The following is a 25,369-nucleotide window of genomic DNA, read 5'->3' on the forward strand; positions in this document are numbered from 1 at the left end:
GGGTTAATTGAATTATTTTTATTTTGACTGATGATTTTAGTGATGAATAAATTTCTTGTATTACTTAGTTTTGTTATAAACTCTTTGTTTTATGTACATTTCCTTCTTAATTGCCATTTTTTCCTCATCACCTTACATGTTGGTGCTGTTTCTTTTCAGTTGTTTTAGTTCTGCATTTCTCCAAGGAGGTATGGGTTTGCCATGAGTCTTAATTTCAGTGGCGCAAAATGGTCAAGGGCAGACTGAACCTTAGTGTTAAATGGTCAACAATAAAATCACAAGGTGTAGATAAAACAAGTGGAGGAGGTTTTCTAGAATTTCAATAAAATGTGGCGCCACTTCACGGGTCAGATGATACTTCCAAAGTGTGTGGACATTTACATAAATGTCCCTGTCCACACACACATACAGATGAAGTGTCTCGGTGTACACACACGCACGCACAAAAATAAACACAGTAGACTTGGTTTTGGTTTAGTCTCTTATAAATCTTTATTCTTCAGAAAGAGCCAAGTTGTGCTCAAATCTACAAAAATAAATAATTTAAATACAAAAGCCTCTTCTTTTTACACAATGTGGTTTGTGGGAGGAGGTGACAGACAGCAGCAGCAGCCAATCACAGGCCAGGGAGTGTCAGTGCTGTTATCTGATTGGACCATAACCCACACAGCAGTAACATTTAAGATCAAATCTGTTGCCTTAAAGCTGCACAATGTAAAATACAAGAGAAATTAATGGTTTTAAATATTAGTTTGATGGATAGCTGAAAAATGTAAGCTTCACTTAAGTGAAATGACAAGTTTGTGAACATGTCTTTTTTATCCCTCAATTGTCCAGGTCTGATCCATAGCAAAAGACTAAGTTTAAATCTGTCAACTGGACAGATTGAAGAAGCGGCTTGGATGAGCAGCAACACGTCTTCACTCTTACAACAGTTTTGGTCAGATTGCTGGTGGCAACTGCCTTATATCTATCTGAAGGGAGGAGCTTACCACAGTGGAACTGTAAACATCTATTGTCTCCAGTTTCAGATGAAACTACCCTATTCAACCCTTAACGATCCTGCTATTGTTCTCGTTGTTCTGGGTCTGAGGATGGAGTTATAGATGTGGGAGAGATGATGTCTCAGGCCCCTTTCCTATTTAAGGAAGGACTGTCTTTCCTAACAAAAACTGCCCTATTTAACTCCCCTCTCAAACCATTTCTTTTCTCTGGCTAAGATCTGAACTTCACTGTCTTCAAAGGAGTGGTTAGTGGCGTTGAGACAGAGATGTACGGCGGACTGGGGTCCAGAGGAACTCTCATGCCAGTGTAGTACATCCTCTTATGGAGCAGCTGTATAGTTTCTCCAATATAACGCTCACTGCACTCTCCACTACACTGAATAGAGTAGACTACATTACTTTGTTTATGGCTCGGGGTTTTGTCCTTAGGGTGGACCAGTTTATTTCTTAAAGCGTTTGTAGGTTTGAAAAAGACTTTTTCAAACCCACAAACACTTTAAGACAACAACACTTTAAGGTTTGAGTGGGGAGTTAAAGAAGTTATTTTTGTTAGGAAAGAGAATCCTTCCTTCAACAGGAATGGGGGGTCTGAGACATAATCTCTCCCCCAACAAAAATCTCCCATCTATAACTCCATCCTCAGACCCAGAGCAACTCTTATAACGATTTGTCCAGTTGACAGATTTAAAGTTCGTATTTGCCAAGTTTGTGAACATTTAATCTTTCTCAAATTACAGAAACATTACTGCTCTGAGGGTCCAAAATGTCAGAAAATTGCATCTAAATATGATAGTGGTATAAGTGTATTGTACAAAAGGTAACAGATGTGACTCAGGACTACAACTCCTATGATGCTCTGCTGCTTCCATCTCGAGTTCAAATGTGCTTGGTTCAGTTCTGTTTGACTGCACTCTGAGCTTCCTGTTTAGAGTCACCATTTTGAGGACTTTCAACCATTACAAAGATATAATTTTGTTTTGAATCCAAGTACAAAGCTGTAGCCTAAAGACCTCTTTGCACAGAACATTTACAAAGGAAGACATTTTTCATCAATATCATGGTGTTACAGCAGTGACTTTAGAACATGGTGAGCATCACTTGAGACAAAGAATAAACCAGGACTGAAGTAGGCTAAAACCAGGACTAAACAAGGTCTAAGCCAAGTCTAAATCAGGACTCAACTAGGTTTAAATGAGGTCCAAACCAGGACTAAAATCAGGGCTAGCTCAGTTCTAAACCAATACTAATCCAGGTCTAAACCACGACCAAACCAGGATGAGACCTAGATCGTTCCTGGTTTAGACCTGGTTTACTCCTGATCTAAAGACTACAATTAAACCAGGTCTAATTAGGTCTAAAACAGGTCTAAATGACATCTAAAACAAGTCTAAAACAGGATTAAACTAGGTCTAAACCGAATCCAAACCAGAACTTAAGTGCAGAGTGGACAGTACAAACAGAAGTGAAATCTTCGAGACATCTTTAAAAAATTACTGAAATTCTAAAGTAAATGTAACAGAAAAGTCTGTACTGAGCTCATTCAGGGACGTGTGAAATTTGAAATAAGGGAGTTTATTTTAAACATTCACAATCGTCCTTTGGCTCTGACCATCTTAACTTGTAGTAAATTATAAATGTGAGGTGTTCCTGTGGTTCTGAACTGGACCCAAAATATTTTTATACTTTATTTTTTATTAAACTCTCATCTTTATGGCACAAACATTCAGCTTGCATTGTCAGTTCAGAGCCCTCACCTGCCACCATTACCCCAATCCAATCATAGACTAAACCAGGACTTAACAGGTTTGAACCAGGTTTGAACCAGGACTAAATCTAACGTAAAACACCAGTAGGAGGCGGGCTGCAGCCAGTCCATGTGACACTGTTCTTTGCCATGATGTTGAAGCCTGCAAAAGCGGTGTGCGGTGTACACTGTCAGCAAGTAATTAATTAAAACCAATGTGTTCAAACTGAGCAGGTCTGGTTGGGCATGGGTGAGGAGCAGATAACGAGGGGGGGGGGGGGGGGGTCTGGGCAAATCGCGGTTGAGGCACGGGCCTGCTTTAGGTGTTGGTGAAACAGGCACAAGTCCTGCTCTTAGTACACATTGAACCCACCCGCTGTTAGTGTAAACTCGGTGTAAGAGCCCTGTCTAACCATGATACCCTATCACCAGCTCAGAACCACCCAATACGGCTGTATTTGAAAGTGCAGCACCTGAGGTACTGCAGGCCAGGCTGCAGGCCAGGATCCGGTCTGTAACAGGTACATGCAGTTTATGGCTGTGCCCCATTCCTATTCACTCTCCTTCTCTTGAGGAATCCAGCAGACTGAACAGAAATGGGGCAAAGCCCAAATTAGCTCTATGGCACAAACTACTGTTAGCCCCGTCTCTTCCTCTGACATCATTTGTTACACCCAATCAGAACAGAGAACACAGGACTGAGGGACCAGGCTTCGGATTGTGGTGTTCTGTCCTTTGCTGATGAACAGCTACTGCCTCATTTAAGCTGTCTCACACCCCACTAGTGTCAAGGAATTCAATACCTGACTGCTAATCAATGCTAAAACTAGAATCAATACTAGATACTCATTAGATACTGAAAACCCCCATTGGCCCTTTACCAGTAGAGCTATAATACCAAGAAAGTATTTTTGTAGAAAGTAAACTCCAGGCCATGTTCACAGTGGGGCGGCACATTTATAAAACTGCAGATTTTTGTTGTCATTCTTGTTGAGACACATTCTTCAGCCATGATAATTGCCTGTTTATTCCCTAATTCCTTACAATTCTAGAAAATTCCCACGTACATTTTCCTTCTTTGAAAATCCCTGGCTCAGTGCTTGCTCTGCTTTACTCCCTCAGTTTGTGGTTCTCTGTTCTGTTTAAGCCTTTGTAAACGTTAACCATTAGTGGCTAAACTCCAGCTTTGCAGGAATTGGACGCAGCCCCACACGAGTGACATCACACAGGTTTGCTCCAATCACATTTGAGCATTTATGTCCCGAAGGAGGTAAAGCTGGCACAAGGGGGCGCTCCGAGGAGAGTGTTCAGTCAAACCTGAGAAAAGAGGGAGAGGAAGTTAGAAGAGCAAGGTCAGAGGAGCAGAGCCAGAGGAGCAGGTCTCACTGGATGGAAGAGTAGAGTACAGTCTTCTCGTTGTTGGGGTGTTTTGGGGCAGATTCCAGATGAACTTCGTAAATATCCGTTGACGACTTTTTGATCCAAACGGAGCTGACGAGGGACGCTCTCGAATGGCTTCGGATCCAAGTCCAGAACCGCGACGGAGAACGAGAAAGTCCTAAAGGTGAGAGAGGACTGAGCCAGGACTGGGCCAGGACTGGGCCAGGACTGGGCCAGGACTGGGCCAGGACTGGGCCAGGACTGGGCCAGGACTGGGCCAGGACTGGGCCAGGACTGGGCCAGGACTGGGCCAGGACTGAGCCAGGACTGAGCCAGGACTGAGCCAGGACTGAGCCAGGACTGAGCCAGGACTGAGCCAGGACTGAGCCAGGACTGAGCCAGGACTGAGCCAGGACTGAGCCAGGACTGAGCCAGGACTGAGCCAGGACTGAGCCAGGACTGAGCCAGGACTGAGCCAGGACTGAGCCAGGACGTAAATAGGATTAAACAGTGTTTAATGCTGACCTCTGTTGGTCATCATTCTCTTCTGCAGTTGGCATTAGTGTGATCATTATGGAACAGTCCTTTGCCGTCATCGCCGCTCTGTACTGATGAACCTATGAGGAAGACAGAATTTAACAACTGTGAACTGAACGAGCAAGACATCCACAGAGAATTTAACCCACATCTCTGTACTGAACCCATGAGCATCCACCAGAAAATGTGACCCAAAACCTTGTATTCCTATCAGGTAGAAGAAGCAATTATTCAACTTTACATCCATCTCCTCTCCTCCTCAAGTCATTTATTTTTTTTTGCAAATTATATTCCATTATTGCAGTGATTCTGACAGAACATTTAAACAGTGAATATGGTATTTTCTGTATGATAGCAACCATAGAAGTAAAAATACTCCCTCTTTGAACTCTAACACAACATATTTAGATCACCATGCTACCTTTTATTGTTCTGAAAATGCTATATTCACCAAAAACAACATATTAACATATAATATATAATTATAAAGGATTCAGGAGGAGCAGCACAGTTTTCGTCCCGGTCGCAGAACACTGGACCAGCTCTACACTCTCCATTAGATGCTCGAGGGTTCATGGGAGTTTGCCCAACTAGTCCACATGTGCTTTGTGGAGCTGAAGAAGGCATCTTTGGGGGGTGCGCCAGAAGTATGGGGACCGAGGCTCTTTGCCAAGGGCTGTCCAGTCCCTGTATGACCGGAGCAGGAGCTGTGTTGATATTGCTGGCAGTAATTCAAACCTGTTCCCAGTGCATGTTAAACTCCGCCAGGGCTTCCTTTTGTCACCGGTTCTGTTCATTGTCAGAATTTCTAGGCGCAGCCAGGGGCTGGAGGGGGTCTGGCTCGGGAACCACAGGATCTCTTCTCTGTTGTTTGCGGATGATGTTGTCCTGATTGCTTCTTCGAGTCAGGACCTACAGCAGGAACTGGGGCGGTTTGCAGCCGAGTGTGAAGCTGCTGGGATGAGAATCAGCCCCTCCAAATCTGAGGCCATGGTTCTCAACTGGAAAAAGGTGGTTTGCCCTCTCGGGCAGGTGGGGCGTCTTTGCCTCAAGAGGAGGAGTTGAAGTATCTCGGGGTCTTGTTCACGAGTGAGGGAAGGATAGAGCGTGAGACTGACAGGCAGATCGGTTCAGTGTCCGCAGTGATGCAGTCCTCCCTTGGGAGGTGTTCCGGGCATGTCCCACTGAGAGGAGGCCCCGGGGAAGACCCAGGACATGCTGGAGGGACTATGTCTCTCGGCAGGCCTGGGAATGCCTTGGGGTTCCACCGGGGGAGCTGGAGAATGTTTCTGGGGTCAGGGAAGTCTGGGATTACCTGCTTAGATTTCTGCCCCAACTCGGCCCCAGATAAGCAGAAGAAAATGGATGGATGGATAGACATAATGATAAGTTTCACTTTAGTTTTTGGTGCTCTCAGTCCCCCCTCCCTTTGCTCCCCACAGTCACTTCTCCTTCAGAGCAACATCATAATGCAATCAGCTTGTATCCCTCTAATGAAGATACTGCACATCGCATCAGGTTTGTGTAATTTTGTATCACGCTTTTGTTTATATTTCTGGATTGTGGGCTAAGCATTACACAGAATCTTACAGCAAACTACAGCTTAACCAAAAAAAAATATTTTTCCATAATACCCTCTTTAAATCTTGTCATAAACAGAATAACAAAAGACCCTATTACCCACTGTTTTCCTTTAAAGGCATATTGTGTTGATCTCAGTAGGTCTGTTTTAACACCACTGTGACCCCGGTTTGACCCCAGTTGACCCCTCTGACACAGATTTAACCACTGTTTGACCCCTGACCTTGGTGGTGGCATACTCCACAGAGCCATCGTCTTCTGAGGGGCATTTCTGAAGCTTCTCCAGAAACATCTCATCGTACGGGCCCTCCACCTGCAGCCGGCTTCTGGTACCACATGGAGCACAGTTAGAGTTAAATATGTTACATATGGTTAATTTAAATATTATACTTATGGTTTGGAGAATGTTCTCAGCTTTTTAGATAATAAAACATTAAAAGTTCTTACCGTTCTTTTGGGAAATGGTGCAGGTGCTGCTCCACTCGTTTGTACAGAGGAAACAGGCCCTCGATGTCCAGAGAGTCTAACCTCTGAGTATGCAAGACCCGAGACAGTACACAGTCCGAGGGTAGGCCCTGAGAGTCTAAACACCAAAGGTTAAACAAAAAAAGGGTTAAATATAAAACAGAGAGGACAGCTGGACCATAGCTAATAGACAGGATCTAAGTGAGATCTGAGTCTGAGGGCAGGCCCTGAGAGTCTGACCCATAGACTGTATAAAGAAGTGAAATAAGGGAGTGTGGCATCCCCCACAGTTTGGCTCATCAAGGCTAGAAGCTACTGATACTTTGCAGCAGATGTCATCAACATCAAGGGCCCTCAGGTAAAGAAGGCGCCTGATTGGTTTGTTATTCATATCTTGATTTAGGGACAAAATAGTGACATAAAAACACCAGAATCGTGTAGAATGGGTTAAAACAAACATAGTAAGACCAAAATGACAGGCCTGACAGCGGCAGTTTAAGAGAGAGGGGCAACATTTTTTCAGTAAAAAGTGAATTAGAGCCAGAAGCGCAGCCATGGTCACTACCTATCTGGAATACAGCAGCTAGCAGGTTAGCTATGTCCATTTATATATACAGTCTACAGTTAAACACACAAAGGGTTAAATACAAACCAGAGGACAGTTGGATAATAGCCCAGATCTATGGCTGGTGCTAATCAGGAGCACCTAGCTGGAGGATACTCACGGTGTCTGACACGCTCTCTGTTGAAGGCACTGGCCTCACAGAAGCTCCGCCCCTCTGAGTGTCTGTGGGAGGGGTCTACAGTGCTGGCCCCTCCCCCACTAAGCAGCGCTTTCACTAAAACCTGAAAAACAGCAAAGCATGATGATAATGTTGGTTATAGTTCACACACACAGTCCAGCAGAAGTGAAACTAGTGTTCAGTATCCACTGGCTTCTGTTGTCACCATAGTAACAGTAAGCAAGTACAACTGACAGGCTGGCTCAGACCTGTCTTTATGGGAGCTTTGTGAAGGAGGAGCATTAAATGATTTAAGACTGAAATCAGCAGGACACAGACACACCCTGAGTTTGACAGTTACACACAGATCTCTCACAGATGGACAAGTTTAGACAGGCCAAACATTTACACAAAGAGATGTAATAAACAGGAGAGACACAGGGAGAGATCATGACATGCTCCACTGGCCTCTCCATGTTTGTCCATGTCCATGTACAAACTGTCCCCCTCTCCTCTCCCCTTCTCCTACTCTCTTCCTCATCTCCTCTCTTCCTCATGAGGACGTTTGTGTCTCACCTGTATAAATTCATTGAGCAGGCTCTTGTTGCCGAGATGACCGTTGATGCGCTGGGGTCCGAAGGTGAAATAAGGTCTGAGTTGGTTCATTAGAGAAGAGAGACAGTCTGAAGAATCGTCCAAATCCTCCCGGTCTCTGTCTCTGCTGCTGTAGATCAACTGTCCGCCCTGAACACAATCAAATACCTCACATCACTTTAAAAGAGGACAGACTTTGCTAACATAGGCCTTAGTGAACTTTTTAATACAGTGGTCCCTCGCTATATTGTGGTCTCTCTGTTTCAGATTTTTTTTTTTTTTTTTTTGTGTGCAATTTTTCATGCTTTTTTTTTTAATAGTGTATGAAGGTGCGTGCTCTGCATACTGATTGGCTAATGGACGTGCCGCGTCTCCTGTACAGTACAGAATGCGTTCTGCCAAATTTACATAAATGTTCAATACTGGGCATTCTCGGGCGTCAAGAACATGTTGGACACCTCTATTTGGATGCACTTGCATTAAGAAAAATGAAAAATGCCTCAGATGCGCGTTATGGGCGCCCTAGACATGCGTAATCGTAACATGTGTCCAGGGCTCCGTCTCGGTCTGTGAGTGACTTTGAATGCTTTGTTTTCCCTACGTCTTTGTGAACGCTGCAGACCAGATTGAGTGACTTTAGTGTATTTATTACATAAAACACATCAACGGAGGTGATCAACTCTGCGGCGGCGTGTCTGGGTCCATGACTAGCCTTTAAACGGTGCGCCCAGCATAATTAAGTTGCCGCTAGTTTGTGGCTGATGTCTTTCTACTTATTCTGGATAATGAGCGCAGTCTCTGATTGGTTGACGCTGCGCGTGACACGCCAAAAAGTTCAGCTTTTTCAACTTTTGGATGCGTGAACAAAGCATCTGGTGCTTGAACGCTCAAGACGCACCAATGCTACATTCGTGCCGCTCTAATGGTTTAAAATGTACCGCAGAAACGCAGTGCGGCCAAGACGCGTGTCCACGAGAGACTTTACATGTGAACTCGACATAAAGGAGGAAATAACATAAAAATGATTGCTGCTGTTGTCCTTAGCAAGGATCCATAAAAGGTTGTAACCATCTTGTGGATGAAGACTGCTTTAGCTTTGTGGATCAGTGACTGCAGGAAAAAGAACATTACGAGACATTACAGTGGAGTGGCGCAAGAACGAAGAGGCACGGTCAGAGGAACTGAAATATGCGTGAGTCACTATTAATCATTTCTTATGTGTCCAACCTCGTAGGATGATCATTAAAATTAAATTTGTTACAGTATTTCTAAAAACTGTAATTTTTATTAACAGTACAGTATAGTATTTGGTTTCGTTCTATAACACTGTGCTTATTTTTTTTTTTACGAAGGTTTGAACTTTGAGAGTGTTTAAATAAGAGAAATGTGAGAAAATGTTAATTCCTGTCTGAGAAACGTGTATGAAGTGTGTGGTGGAGGGGTTTTACAGCCTTAAAATAAATATAATAATTGTAAAAAATAAAGTTACTTCACGGATTTCGTTTATCGCAGGTTATTTTTGGAACGTAACCCCCCCAATAAACAAGGGACCACTGTATATTATAATCACCATCTTACTCAGAATAGTATTTAGATTCTTTCATGTATGTATGTATGATTTCACCTACCACCTGTCCACGCCCAATGATCTGTACTTAATTATGATTTTTTGAACAATATAGGCTCCAGGGCAAACACTTGATGCGTAGGCATTTTTCAAAAATATACACATAATAAAAAAATCTGCTGCTTGTTATGGTGAAATACTATTATGTAAAGACAGAGTCAACAGAAGAGAATCAACTGTTAACCCAAAACATGCAGGTTTAACCCAGAGACACTGACGGACGGGTCAAATGCGGAGGACAAATTTCCCTAGGGGCACAATAAAGTTGACCTTAACATTAATCAGTTGTACAGTTTTGAACAGGAAGTCAATGGTGATGTTTCCATTATTAAACTGTTTTAAACCCCAGGGATTCACCTTAAATATTTTGAAGTTGTTCTGAGGTTCTTCTATCAAGTGTCTGATGGCAAAGGTCATCCTCTGTCGGCTCCTAAAACAAGATGAATGGGTTAGAAGGTTTACCCCACCCTTACCTAAAGTGACATCATGGGTCGCAGTCCTTTTCCACAAATCATGTTGATTCTTGACTATCAGCCTCAGAGCTTCAGAAAACAGGAATTTCTGGAAATGCTAAAGGTGAGTCTTTAGGCTACATTTCTGAGAACCACTTAGAGTGATTATATAAGTCAGTGGTGTCAAACACATTTTCCCCGGGGCCACATCAGCAAAATGGCTTCCCTCAAAAAGGCCAGATGTAATCTAAAATAAATACAACTACTTGCAACTTGTTAATTAACTTTTTCTGAATTTATTACTTACTCAAGTTACACATATTTCATATGCATTTCCATAGATGTAAAAAATATGACTGTGTAACTGTATCTTCTGATAAACTGACATTTAAAGACAGCCATACCTTTTACTTTACCTTGTAATGGGCCGCATAAATTGACATGGTGGGCCACATCTTGTCCACGGGCCTTGAGTTTGACGTGATATAAGTCAATACTTTATAAGTCAATACTTAGAAAAAAGTGGTCTTCTTGATAATAAGGATGGTCCAATATGGGTTTTTTTGAGAAAATACTGATATTTGTCTTGTTATTGTGACCATTAACCAATATTTGCAGATATCAATATTAAGATATAAGTCTATAGGGAATACGGGAATGACACATGAGTTCACAGACTGCGTCAGTGCTGAAATGATAGATGCCAAATATCAGCAAAATTTTCAATATTGAACAACTGTACTGTAGGAAATCCTCTGATATCCCCGAAAAACGATATATCATCCCAACTGATACACGTTTGAGGTTAGTTTTACAGTAATTAGCTATTGCGTCTTGTGTCACTTCTTTGCTGCTTTACTTAAGCCATGATAACAAATTTAAAAGCACAATGAAATAGTGATTAAAAGTTAAATCCAGAAATGTATTTTTCCCTGATCAACAGACATTTGACCTACCCCCATCTAACACTATAGGGATACAGAAGGATGGGAGGGCATCTGACACACTACAGAATGAATTAAGCCAAACATATTTCAGCCCACTGACCCGGAGAAGAGGTCCAGGGGGCAGTAGAGGCTGCGCTTCTTCCAAATACCATTGGAAACCTACAGAGAAAGAGACAGACACAACAAAAAATTTAGACAAAACTGAGTAGCAAGGGAGAGGGTCAGAGGAGCAGAGGATGCAGTGGAGATGGTGCAAAGGAAGGTCAGATGGCACAGAGGAGGGTCAGATGGTGCAGAGGAGGAGACCTTGTAGTGCTGGTGCATGCAGAATCGACACACTCTGGTCTTGATTTCTTTAGAGACATGTTTCGACGATGGCAGAAAACCGCACTTCGGCTGAAAAAGACAAAAAGGTGTCATTTTTATTTTAGCAAGTCAAAATGGGTCTTGCCTCAGTACAAATATATTGTATAAACAGCTCTTGAGGTTGTTGTGGAGAAATACCCCTGATGAATAATAAGCCTTTTGCGAAGCCTGGTGAGTTATGGAAGGTTATGGACCAGTCTTTGGCCGAGTGACTTTTGTTTCACACCCATGAGATAATGAACTTTCACACTTAGACAGGTGTCTGACTGACACAAATCAAATGCATTTAAAGATGTATGATAAGAATATTTTCTTAACATGAATTCAGAAACATTTCTAACACAAGATCAAAATATGTCTGATGCGTACTTGTATGCATCCAATTATAAAGTGTTTTATTGTCCAATAAGCAGAAATGCACTGTTCACATGCTAGTTGTTGTAGGTGATGGCAACGTGATGGAAATACTCACACTTATAAACTCATCTCACTTTTGTTTTTTTAAGACAGCAAAAATCAGGTAAGTGTGTTTTTTGGTCTTTTTTTTTTTTACCTTGATTTCGATGCAGATGGGTGGGGTCAGCGTGGGTTGGTGGTAAAGGGGAGTGGTCAGGTTGGGCAGACACAGAGCACAGCCACTGTAGATGTCCATGACTTTATTACATCTCCAGACTAAAGACAGACAGAGACAGAGAGAGGGTATAATACAGAGCGTTAAGAATTCAGAGATTGAAGACAACATTACATCTGCATACAACTGGGATTTTTTTTTTTTTTTTGGCCTTCCAAAGTTTGACTTGCTGTTGTGGTGATTACACATATTTGCTGATACTGAAAAAGATACTCAATTCATTTCAGTTTCAAATTATTTCAAATCATTACAAAAACACACAAAGTACCTGGTCTCTGGTGCTGCACTTTGATTGACAGCTGCCTCACAAACTCAAGAGGTAACTTCACCACCTCCTGAAAAGAGATACAGATAGACAGACAGAGAAAGAGCGAGAGATTATTTACATAGCGCCCTTATTCCTCACCCTTAGATCTGTAGGCCTAAAAAACAACCTCTGCAGACACACTACACTGATGTGGCTACTGGTGTTTTTTGGTGTCTCAAATCTACACAAAATTGATCAGACTGACCCTTGTAAACTCATGATAGTTTTGTATATTTTTATGGTTAAGATGTGGGAGGAGACTGTCCCTTTAAGAGCTGGTGCTGCAGTCAGCTGTGAGTGTGTCAGATGGAGAAGTCTAAACTTAGAGCCATGTGACTAGGACACGCTCAATCGAACACAAGCACAGGCTGAGCTTTTAAAGATAACTCTGGGTTATTCTTTATGAAAAAGTAAAAGTTTTAAAAAGGGCCCATATTATGCTATTTTCTGATTACAATGCTGTTTCCTCATTAAAAACCTACCTGAAGTTGTGCTTTATTTAATTCAAACATTTAACAACAAATATTTAGGCTGAGCTCTTCTCTCAAACAGAAAACACTTCCTCATGTCATGTGATAATACAGGAAGTCCTCGACTGTGTTTTTAAACTCCATATATCTTCATTTGAATCATTTGGATGATTTCAGCCTTGGAATTGCCAATCTCTAGTGAACTAAAGGTAAAACCGTAAACTTGAAAACTACCTGAAGGTAGAACAGAGCATTTTGAGCTTTGGAGACTAATTACAAAGGGTTACTCAAACATGTGTGACTAAAACAAAATACAATTCCAGGTATTCTTTTGATGATTATAACAAGAATCAGTTTTGTACAATATAGGACCTTTAAGTAAAGTTAAATCATGCCTGATTTGAAAATATGGAAGTTGTATACATTAATTTCTGAGTATACATCATGAGTAGAGGGAGACACCTGCTGTTGCACTGAGGAGTGAAGCAGTTCAAATCAGACAAAAAACTATAGCTAGTAATTTTAAAACAGAAAAAACCTATGGGAGATTCACTTCATCTCCAAAACCATGATCCACAAATGTTGGTTTCTCAAGGCCATAAGATTAATATGCCAAGTTTGTGCCTAAGTCCTTTCAACTGAAAACAATCATGTCTTTGGGGTTGAATAATGTGACCACTTTCTGAAGCTATGGTGAAAAAAAAAAAAATCACTTTTGTTTATTTATACTAACAGAGAAGACGTTGAATTTTTTTTGCCAGTTTCATGTGGATAGGCCCAGTAATTACAGAGATATTAACCATAAACCAGGTCAACAAATATGCAATCTGACAGATAAACAGCAAATTCCACCACAGAATTCTGACCTGTCTTCCAGCTCATGTTAAACTAGAGTGATTGTAGAGTGTTGTAACGTCACATGAACATAAACTATGACCCCAATTCCAATGAAGTTGGGACGCTGTGTAAAACTTAAAAAAATAAAATAAAATACAAAATACAATGATTTGCAAATCCTTTTCAACCTATATTGAACTGAACAAACTAGAAAGACATGATATTTAATGTTCAAACTGATAAAATATATTGTTTTTATGCAAATATTCACTAATTTTCAATTTAATGTCACTGTGTTACATCACCTTTCCTTTTAACAACAATCAATAAGGGTTTGAGAACTGAGGATACTAATTGTTGAAGCTTTGCGGGAGGAATCCTTTCACATTCTTGCTGAATGTACATCTTCAATTGGTCAGCAGTCCGGGGTCTCAGTTGTCATAATGTGCCACACATTTTCAATGGGAGACAGGTCTGGACTGTAGGCAGGCCAGTCTAGTACCCGCACTCTTTTACTACAAAGCCACGTGGTTGTACCACGTGCAGAATGTAGCTTGGCATTGTCTTGTTGAAATAAGCAGGGACATCCCTGAAAAAGACGTTGCTTGGATGGCAGCATGTGTTGCTCCAAAACTTGTATGTACCTGTCAGCATTAATGGGGCCTTCACAGATGTGTATATTACCCATGCCATGGACACTAACACACGCTCATACCATCACAGATGCTGGCTTTTGAACTTTGCGCTGATAACAATTCAGATGGTCCTTTTAATATATATATATATATATATATATATATATATATATATATATATATATATATATATATATATATATATATATATATATATATATATATATATATCAGATCTTTGTAGTTTATTCAGTTCAATATAGGTTGAAAAGGTTTTGCAAATCATTATATTATGTTTTTTGTTTAAGTTTTACACAGCGTCTCAACTTCATTGGAACTGGAGTTGTATATACCATAATGTTATTGTAGGAGAAGTAAACTACTTCCTTTCTAATTTCAATATTTATGAATCAGGCATGTGTGTTTTGAATGTAAGTGGTTTAAATGTAAAACTAGTATAAAAAATGAATACTCATTTGAGCAGGTATCGATACTACAAAAGTCCCATTCACAAGACAGAAATTAATCTTTCCTGAATAGTTTTAAAATGATTTTGAGCTATATCAGAACAAGTACCGGTATAAGACCACATAGACTAGTACTATGGAAACTACTCAGACAACTGAGGGATTAAACAGATATGTGGACACATGGTAATATAAAAGAAATTACTACCATTTACTGCTGTAAAAATCACACTCTGTTGTCTAAAGAAATTGTGTTTTTAATTATAATCGTGGTATTGGAACCGGTGTCGAGTATCAAGTCTATTCATTAGTAACAAGACAACATAGTAGATTTGTATTAAAAGTTCAGAGGTACTAGTGAAGGGGGGCAAATACATTTTCACAAAGGGCCACATCAGCAAAATGGCTGCCCTCAAAGGGCCAGATGTAAAATAAATCTAACTACTTTTTAAACTTGTTAATTAACCATTTCTGTATTTATTACTTATTCAAGTTACAAATATTAAATATGTATTTACCTAGATGTAAAAATATGGCTGTGTAACTGAATATCTCCTGATAAAATGACATTTTAAGACCATCATACCTTTTAATTTACCCTGTCGAGGGCCACATAAAATTATGTGGAGGGTCACATCTTGCCCACGGGCCTTGAGTTTAACGTGATATAAGTCAATACTTGACTTAATACTTGAAAAAGTGGTTTTCTTGATTTTTGGCCCGCGGGCCTTGGTTTTGACACATGTGTGCTAGTGTAATATCTCACCCCACTATGGATAAACTGTTCTCCAATGAAGCAGCTCATGACGTTTGAGGTGAAGTCCACAATGTTCTGGATCTGTCTGTAGGCCTGCTCCGCTGTCTGAGGAGAGATTTAAGGAAACACACTAGACTGAGCTGGAGTTTTTAACCATCAACCTTCAGCCCAGATAGACAGAGAAGGCTTTACCTGTGGAGGGTTTTCGGAGTCGGCTGCAGGATACTTGAGCAGACGCAGTACTCTGGGAATCTGCAAAGAGGAAAGACAGTTATAACCAAGAACAGTGCTCCTCTGTGGGGTTCATGGTCTGACTCTGCCCCTAACGTTTCGTCTTGTTAGAACAGAAAAATAATAGTAGCAAATATGTTGAAAAAAGTAAAATAAAAGTATAAAATATGGAATGTGGAAAATGAGATGAGGTTTGGAAAATAAAGAGAAAAGATTCATATAGAATTGTGATTGGATTTGCAATTTCTGTTTAAAAAGCAGGATTTTGCTGGCATTGTAAACAACTGCAGGTGCATTCACATCTGAGAGACTAAAATCTGAACTTTAAACAAATCCAAGAACCTCATGCATTTCAGAACAAGCTTGTCGAGGTCAGAGAACCAAAACATGCGCAACAGGTCAAATCCTCCAGTTAAGGTAATCCTGACCAAGACTGGCTCAAGATCTGGAGATGGGTCTCACTGCTCCTGACAGATTTAACACCGAGACACTGAAGGGACACTTTATTATCCCTACAGGGATAATAAAGTGGACCTTTATTATCCCTGTAGGATAACAAAGGGTTAGTTTTTTTCTCCTTCATTCATTAAAAAAACAGGATATTTTGACATTCACAGTAGACATTTCATTAGCTAAATAGTTGCAGTCTTCGCGTTTTGGTCATCTCACTTTCTAAAAGTGTGATTTTGATTGGATTGCGACATGTATTGTGCAGTCCTGCCACATGACTATGTGCCAAGGGCCTCTCTCTGCTCTGTGTGAGTCTAACGTTTGTTCCACAGACGTCACTTTAACCGCAGATTCCTTCAGTTCTGTCTGGACCTGTCCGTTTCCCTCAACACAAAAACATACAGCAGAAACACTATGCTATAATTATTCAGGCTGCACCATTCACCACATCTGGACGGAAATCACTGATTGAATTAGCGCAATTATCAAATCACAATGACTGTAATTATTTCAGTATCAGAATGTCCTCTTTGCAGAAATACCTGCTGTGCTGGTTAGGGGTGTGCAAAAATAGCAAAATATTGAAATATTGATATATTGTATTGTTTAATTTAATGATACAGTATCGATATTGTGAGCTGATTTATTAATTTTTTTTGTATATTATACCAGATTAATCTGTCACAGCACTACAATTGTGTGGCTTCTTTAGAGAAAATAAACTTGTTTATGCAATACATTTGCCATTTGATTCACTGTTTTGATTATTAACCACTTAGCATTCCGACGGCCCGTCGCCTTTACATTACAATTTTACAGCAATGTACGTGTATTTCTGCGTCACCCACACAAACAATCTACACATCAAATGAAAGCTACGGCATTCATCTTTCTGAATATGTAAACCATTTACACCTCTAATCACCACAGTGCTGACAGGAAAGCCGTTTTTACAGAGAAGTCAGAAATGTGGATTTGCACTTCACTTACCATTGAGCGCTCTGGTTCTGTCAAACATCAACATATTCACACAAAGTTGGTCTCATTCGTTCCGTAAAGGTCCAGAGAATATAATCCAGTCAAGAAATTATGTCCACAAAGGAAGTTAGAGCCTCCATGTCCAATCTGCTGCAGGAAAGTGAAATCTGTTCCGTGACTTCTCTGCATTTCTTTTGTCAGTTTCAGGCATAATAAACTTCTGACAGCGCCAACTTTATTCCTCAGCGCAAAACAAACTTGTTAGCTTGTGATTGACACCAAAGTTGGCCAATAAGGTGGGGGCTGTGGGTTACTGGAGCTGCGGACAGTGAATGAGAGCTACAGATGACTGAAAGAGTACGCTCCACTCTCCCCCTTGTAGAATCAAGCTGTTACATTACACACGTTTAGTGATGTTTTCCTCTTAAAGCCCATGAACTGTGGAACAAGCTGATGTGTGACATGCAGTGGTTTACTGTAAACAGACGGAGTTTGCTGTGCGCGTAAAAACACGAGACTGGATATAAAGATCCGCGCGTAATTTTACACAGCAGTTTTGCATTTTAAACATGACGAAACGGACAAAACAAAGGAAGTGCGCGACCGAGGACACTGGATGTTTGTACAAGTTAAACTAGAGGCATCTCGGACCAGGAGCGGTTCGTGGAACCGAGTGAAGATCTCATGGTGGACTCAGGAGCAGAGGACCTTATGATTCGATGGACTGGATACTGTTCCTGATCGGTGAGCGTGGTTTATTCTGCTATTCACTTAGTTGTAGGTCAAATGTGTATCATGTGTAATCATAAGCATTAGCTAATGCCAATTTGCTCCCCCCGACCACCACCAATCATCACGTAGTGGGTGAAATGTCTTGCCTAAGGACACAATGACAGAACTAAGGACACAATGACAGAAATTGGTCTGAGTGGGACTCGATCCTCCAACCTTTGGGTTGCGGGACCAAAGCTCTAACCACTGAGCCACTGTTGCAGAATGACTGTCTCACTGTACAATCATGTACAGTGTGTTCTCAGTTTCCAGTGTGTGTTTGTTTACATTTTGAAGTGTGTGTGTGTTTGTTGATTGTTTGCAGTGTGTGGTTTGTAAATATATATTTATTTTGACCCATAGCACTTGTTTTGACTGTATTTTATATACAAATATACATTATATCGTGTTTTGATATGATATATAAATGTACAGTAATAGAGCAGCTGGGTGTGCAGATACAGATTCTTCTCAGTGTGAGTTTTCAGTAGAGCCTCACTGATGTCTGTGGGTTGAAACATTCAAGTTATTGCACTTTTTCCAAACGTTCTCCAAATGTCTTCATTCGGATAGGTTTGGAGAGGCCTGGACCTACTCATGATAAAATGATTGTAAAACTCTCATTTTTATAGGTATTGACCTCAAATTTGAAATGTAAGTGGTCAACAGTCTTGTCAGTTGAGGTATGGTGTATTTTTGTCCCCAGCTCCCTACTGCAGCTTTCTACACCTTCATTTTCACAAATTTTTTTTGGCGAGGATGAGAAAAAAATTTTTTCATGTGTGTTCCAAAGTGTATAAATGCTCAGCAGACAAACTTACAGTGATTCTGACACCTGTGGGTAAAACTATAGGGTGTTACCTTTACAAAGACCCCAAACTAGTGCAGTTACTACTGAGGGTTCAATAATGGTGATTATTTTAATTTGGAGAGGTCAGAACAAAGGCAATTTCACCAAAATCACCCGGAATGCTAAGGGGTTTAGTAGTTGTATTTCATATGAGCTTTGCACAGGTAGTGGTTTAACAAAATGTTTTAGTATCACAGTTGTTTTTTAGTCGATATGTTGTGATCCTTTAGAGTCGTTAAACTCACATGTCCCTGTGTACATGTAAATGTGGACCTTGTATAAGCTGTGGATGAATAATATTGACCAATGTAACAGTTTGATGTAGCTTTCTAGTTAGTAAAATGCACTAACACTTCATACATTCATCTTCAGTAGATGAAAGATAAATGTACCATTAATGTTTATTTTTTGTGAAAATGAGGTTTATTTTCAAGGGTGCCAAAAGCCTTTATTTTTCACTGAATCGTATTGAATTGATTTGAAATATATTGTATCGTATTGTATGGACTCGAAAGTGCACTCTATCAAGATATGTATCGTATAGGCAAAATCTTAATGATACTCAGCCCTAGTTTTGGTTGCAGCTAAACAATATTTGTGGTGTTTTTTGAGCTTTGATAAAATCAGAATAAAATATCCGCCATGTGCTATATTGAAAACACATTGAGGAGCATTATCAAGATTGAAATATGAACTGCTGAGCAAAAACAGCATGCTTTTCCATTTGTATAGATCTAAACTGCAATGCTATTGTATTTATAGAATATCTTGTTGCAGGTGACATTATGTTAATTCAATTGTTGACATCTAGGTCTGTACTCGACTTAAGATATGTCCTGTTGATCCATTAGTTGACTCTGAAAACGATTAAGTATCTCTGTGTATTTGAGCCAAACTGCACTCACAAGACTACATGTGCAAGGGGGTTCATGCAAAAACTACTATTTATCCAGAAAAAAGTACTAGGAAACTGGGCATTTACATAAAGACAGATTCACCTTGTGAATCATGAGTTTAATCTGTCTTTTACATATAAATACCAACAAATAAACAAACATCTTCAGCTAGCTCACTCACTCACTTCTCTGCTGATGTATAATATATATAAATTCTTGTATTCATCAATTAATTTTATTGAGATAAGTTTTGGTCGACTAAAACTCCATCCACCGATGAATCGAAGGACTACAGCCCAGTGCAGACTTTAGTCTTTGCAAATCAGTGGCTTGTGTGTTGGGGGATATGACTTTATGTCATGATTTACAGTACAGTTTCTCTAATGAAATATTACTTAACTGAAACTGAAATATGACCTGCTGAATGCACTTCAGTCTAAACTACAGTGTTATAACCAGAATGGATATTTAGACCCTTGCAGATGACACTACCTAAAGAATCCCAGCCTAACAATGTATGCATTTCTTATTTGGAAAGTGGATTTTAAACACCTGTGACTCCTGCAGCCAGACCAGCTAGGCAGATACATTTGACTAACAAACCTGGGCTCATTCAAATTATGTCCTGTTCACAGCAAAAACTACAGAACTCAAGTCTATGTACAACTCAGCACCAAGGAAGACTGATCTGTTTATGGGTTTCAGAATAAGAAACAATTAGGACAGTTGCCATAGCGATTAACAATGTAAATAAGGCCATGAGGACTAGAGCTGTACTCAAAATATCGATACAGTAATCTACTGTGATGGACTTTTTGTCAATATGAGTTGATACGGAGATGCTTTATAGTTTTAAACAAGGGCAATTCATTTTAAATTGTAGTTATACCACAACTACCTGCTAATACCGCCAAATGAATTTTAAATAAAAGTAATTTATTCATATGTTTACACATTAAGGGCACAGCGAACATGAAACTCCAAAGTAATTTGTTATTCTACAATAAAAATATGGATTTAATAAGACTATGTTTAGGATATGTTTATGTCAGGATACTGTATCGTGAAGTACTTGTTTGAACCCAGCCCTAATGGAGATGCGGGAGCGGACTCGAACTAATAAAAAGTCAGGGATGGGCTAAAAAAGCAAATCTAACTGAAATGCTGAATCCTACATTTATTTATAATTTTTTTTACCAATTCCTATAATAAAATTTTATCATAAATAGGCCCAGTCATCTCATATTTATAGGGTCAATTTCAATGAACATGTGTGAGATGTAAGTTACACAATGTTAGCTACTGATATGTTACATTTAACAAACATGTTTAGACAAGTCCTTAAATCAATAAGACTAGGTAAACAACAGGAAAAGTTTAAGTAGGCCTGTCACGATAACAAATTTTGTGATTGTAAAGTGCGATATATTGCTGAAGTAAATATACAGGAAAAAAATTATAATGAAACCAAACCGTAAAGCAGACTTATCCTGAAAAGTATTCGAAATACACAAAAATGTTAAAACATTTTGAACTGCAATACTGAAATAACAGAATGCAACACTTAGTAAATACGTTTAAGAACACTTCACCCAGACAGGAGCCGACAGGAGGGGACAGGAGCATGTGCCTTGTGTGTGCTTAAGGGGACAACTAATTTTAGCGTCTCTGGCTTTCAATAGTTCATTTAAAGCAAGTTCATAGAAGAGGCAGGTCTAAACCAGGTCTAAACCAGGTCTAAACCAGGTCTAAACTAGGAGTAAACTAGGAGTAAACCAGGTCTAAACCAGATCTGAACTAGGGATGGGACGATATTAAATTTTAGACTCACGATTATCGTGGCCAAAATAATCGCGATTAACTTATATTATCGCGATAATTATTAACCTGTTAACGTTCCGACGGCCCGGGCCTACTTTCCAACTTTACAGCAATGTACATTCACTTCTGCGTCACCCACACAAACACATCAAATGAAAGCTGCAGTGCTTGCTTTCTGGATATGCAAACCATTTTCACCTGCAATCACCACAGTGCTGACAGGAAAGACGTTTTTACAGAAAAGTCACAAAGTGTGAATCTGGACTTCACTTACCATTGAGCGCTCTGGTTCTGTCAAACATCAACATATTCACACAAAGTTGGTCTCATTTGTTCTGTAAAGGTCCAGAGAATATAATCCAGTCAAGAAATTATGTCCACAAAATAAGTTCCTCCATGTCCAATCTGCTGCAGGAAAGTACTCCAAATATGAAATCTGCTCCGTCACTTCTTTGCCTTTCTTTTGTCGATTTCAGGTATAATAAACTTCTGACAGCGCCAACTTTGTTCCCCAGTGCTAAACACACGTTAGCTTGTGATTGACACCAGTGTTGGCCAATAAGGTGGGGGTTGTGGGTTACTGAGGCCGCAGACAGCGAATCAGTGCTACAGATGACTGAAAGTTTACGCCCCACTCTTCCCCTTGCAGAATCAACCAATTACATCACACACATTTAGTGACATTTTCCCCTTACAGCCAATGAGCAGCGGGACAGGATGATGTATCACATACCATGGTTTTCCGTAAACAGACGTACCCGGAAGAAAATGTGTACTCCTCAATGCCATGCTGTCGAAATGGACCAGTCCTCGTTGTGCCGGAAGTGACGCAAGTGCCCGTCGACGAACACTTAATTTTTTTAATTAAGGCACTTTGGTGAATTGGGAAACGAGTGGATGCAGAAATGTGTGCATAATGGCGCATTTTACGCACTGTTGTTTTGCGTTTTAAACACGACAAAACAGACAAACCAAAGGGAGTATGTGATCGAGGACACTGTGGATGTTTGTACAAGTTAAACTAGAGGCATCTCTGACCCGGAGCGGTTCATGGCAAAGAGTAAAGATCCCACAGTAGACTCAGGAGTAAAGGACCTTATTTTTTGATGGACTGGATTCTGTTCTCGATCGGTAAGCGTGGTTTATTCTGCTATTGACTTAATTGTATGTAAAATATACCGTGTATAATCGTTAGCTTTGCTTCTGTGCACATTCGGACCATGCGCTCTGACACATTTGTGTTCAGCTGTATGAATTAGACTTGATTTGTCTATTGTTTAAAAGGTGTTGTTTTATTCTGCAGTTTGCATTATTGTAGGTAAAAATCTAAGATGTGCACACATTAGCGTCTCATCTGTGCGCACGGGTGAGGCGCGCACTGGTACGTTCCTGTGGAGCGTTACGGATCAGACTTTGTTTATTGTTGATATCTGACAGAATATAGTTCAGACAGAGATAAGCACAGAAGCTAACAAGTGTCATTGCTATGTCAGAGTGGGCAAACACCACAAACTAACATCCAAACGTTGTATTGGAACTGGAAACATGAGGCAGTGTGGTGCCGTAAAGGCAATTATAATCGTGCGCGATGATCGCGATTATAAAAAAATGCCACAATGATTAATTGCGGACCGTTTTTATTGCGATTAACGATATTGTCGTATATCATCCCATCCCTAGTCTAAACCAGGTCTAAACCAGGTCTAATCTATAAATTAGGTCTAAACTAGTGACTGAATGTTGTAATGTTTTGAATATTTGGTATATTGTTAACAAATACATATTTGTTTGACCTCTACTAAAACAGTTAACAGTATATTGCTATTGGATTGTCATATATATTACAATCTGTACAATGTTATTGAGATATTCACTTTTGTCAATTGATACTACAGCTGATGTCATCAACATTACCTGGTGGTGTGAAACTCACTCTAGACACTGCTGTCTCTGAAGCTCTGTTAGACTTTAATCTGAGCTTGATTTTAACACAATCTGACCATAAAGAAGTGATTTAGGTGGAACTACAACAGTTGAGCCGATTTGTGCTGTCACACAGAAAATTACAGTCACAACCATGAACGGGTGTACTGATCAGAGGTTCCTGAAAATGTGTTGTTAAAATCCAATTTGTGTTTTTTTTTTAGTTTACAGGCTATCTTAAACTTTTTGACAGTGTTTGTTAATGTGTGCATTGTATCTCCATGGTAACAGCTGAACATTCCACCATACACCACACATGTAGAACACCCCCAGCGTGACGTCACTGCAAAGTATCAATATTGCCAGACAAGTCCCAAGCCTAGTCTCAAGTAAACTACGTGTAAACTCAAACTAAAACAGATCCAAGCTAGAACTAAACAAGACCCAAACCAAGACTGAATTTCACGAATTAACATTTAATCTGTCAGAAAATTATGTTCCTTAGGTGTAAATTGTCCCTGAGTTTGTGTATGATGACTTAAGGCAGGGGTGTCCAAACTAAGGCCTGGGGGCCAAATGCGGCCCTCAGACAAATTTTTATCGGCCCTTAAGCCTCCTGCTGAACTGGCCCAATTGATCATAAGCAGTACTTTTAACAGCAAATTAAACTATTTCTACCACTATAACCTCAAACATCACATTGCATTGTAATAGAGACCTAAAATGAATGTATTTCAAGACTTATTAATATGCAGTGACTCCGTCTAAGCTGCATTTAAAGAACTGCGCTGCATTGATCACTGGTCTGTGGCCCTCCGCTTCGAATATGTTTTGAGATGTGGCCCTCGATAAAAAAAAGTTTGGGCACCTCTGACTTAAGGAATGCTTTTTACAACTCAGCTCAACTTCCTGTCATTTTTAACATTTTTCTTTCAACTTTTCCTAACAAACTGCCACTTTTCTGATGTAAAACTGTAGTAAATATTGACCACAAGTACTATCGAATCAAGCCAAGTCAAAATTAGAAAAAGGTGAAAACAAAGAGGGTCAGAAACAATCTATATTCTTTTAACTAAATGCCTATAATTCTGTTTTATGAAGCATTGCGAATTAGTCCAGCGTCTACTAAACTTTCTTTAGTACTTTCTTCGTGACAGCATCAATATATAGTAAAAGGTTTACTGTTATTTTAGTTCTTATTTTATTTTACCTCGTAATATGAGAAATGATCCCTTTAACGGTTGTCCACTTAGCTTCAGAGGCGGCTAACAGGCTAGCCCCGGAGCTAACGCCCACAGCCGGGTTTAGGTTTGCCAAACTCGGCTTTGTGGTGATGACAGGTCCGTAAAAAGATGGGAAACAGTTTTATGAAGTGTTTGATCCGGCTAGAGGGGTTATCGGTTGGTTATCACGGAGGTAAAGCCGATAAAAGCCCGAAAAAGTGAGGCTAGCGCTCACCTGAATGTGCGACACCACCAGGCTCTTGTTCCCCTCTCCGTGGTACCTCCAGTCGTTCTCGTCCAGTTTGTCCGGGTCCATCGCTCTGAGGCCGGGCAGAGGAGCAGACGAGGTCCCGGTGAAGCTGCTGGAGAAGAGGCCGGTGTCTGCACGGAGCTCTGCGGGGTACAGGGCGTATGAGAGCAGACAGGATACAGACACCGCGCCTGTTGCTGGAGCTCCAGAGCCGCGCAACCCTTGCTTCTGCCCTGGTGTATAAGCTCTGTGTGCGCCTAGAGAAGAGGATACAGCGCCCACAACCGGGAGGAGACCGCCCACGGGAAATCACATACAAACTTTACAACACAACAATTATTACAGCAATATTATTCATCTAGAAATTAGTATGTTAATTTAGTATGTTAATTATGTTTTTATTTATGTTTTTATATACTGTAGTTTTGACAATTTCTTAACATTATTATTTCC

At 40.2% G+C, this 25,369-nt stretch overlaps 1 protein-coding gene across 2 annotated transcripts; it reads right to left on the bottom strand.

The window, feature by feature from the left end:
- Positions 1 to 467: 467 nt before the first annotated feature.
- ippk (inositol 1,3,4,5,6-pentakisphosphate 2-kinase) lies at positions 468 to 25,192 on the bottom strand. Of its 2 annotated transcripts, XM_033974659.2 has the most exons (15): positions 24,902 to 25,192; positions 15,716 to 15,775; positions 15,533 to 15,628; positions 12,319 to 12,385; positions 11,973 to 12,091; positions 11,360 to 11,449; positions 11,154 to 11,212; positions 10,012 to 10,084; positions 8,010 to 8,177; positions 7,437 to 7,557; positions 6,694 to 6,829; positions 6,470 to 6,572; positions 4,654 to 4,745; positions 4,135 to 4,306; positions 468 to 4,065 (listed from the first exon to the last, which is right to left on the bottom strand). In XM_033974659.2, exons 1-15 carry the CDS (start codon positions 24,980 to 24,982, stop codon positions 4,060 to 4,062), a joined length of 1,443 nt encoding a protein of 480 aa, XP_033830550.1. In that variant the 5' UTR covers positions 24,983 to 25,192; the 3' UTR covers positions 468 to 4,059. The 2 variants fall into 2 exon arrangements, with proteins under 2 accessions (XP_033830550.1, XP_055080636.1); XM_055224661.1 differs by having other exon boundaries at positions 3,038 to 4,306; positions 24,902 to 25,165.
- Between the last annotated feature and the right edge of the window lie 177 nt (positions 25,193 to 25,369).

This window comes from Periophthalmus magnuspinnatus, chromosome 10 (genome assembly GCF_009829125.3).
Source record: "Periophthalmus magnuspinnatus isolate fPerMag1 chromosome 10, fPerMag1.2.pri, whole genome shotgun sequence".
NCBI classification, from domain to species: Eukaryota; Metazoa; Chordata; class Actinopteri; order Gobiiformes; family Gobiidae; genus Periophthalmus; species Periophthalmus magnuspinnatus.

Coding starts and splice junctions, on each gene's coding strand:
- ippk (XM_055224661.1), bottom strand. CDS start 24,982: ATGGACCCGGACAAACTGGACGAGAACGACTGGAGGTACCACGGAGAG. Junction 15,629..15,715: donor ACTCCGAAAACCCTCCACAG/GTAAAGCCTTCT, acceptor ATCTCTCCTCAG/ACAGCGGAGCAGGCCTACAG. Junction 11,213..11,359: donor GCATGCACCAGCACTACAAG/GTCTCCTCCTCT, acceptor CTTTCTCTGTAG/GTTTCCAATGGTATTTGGAA.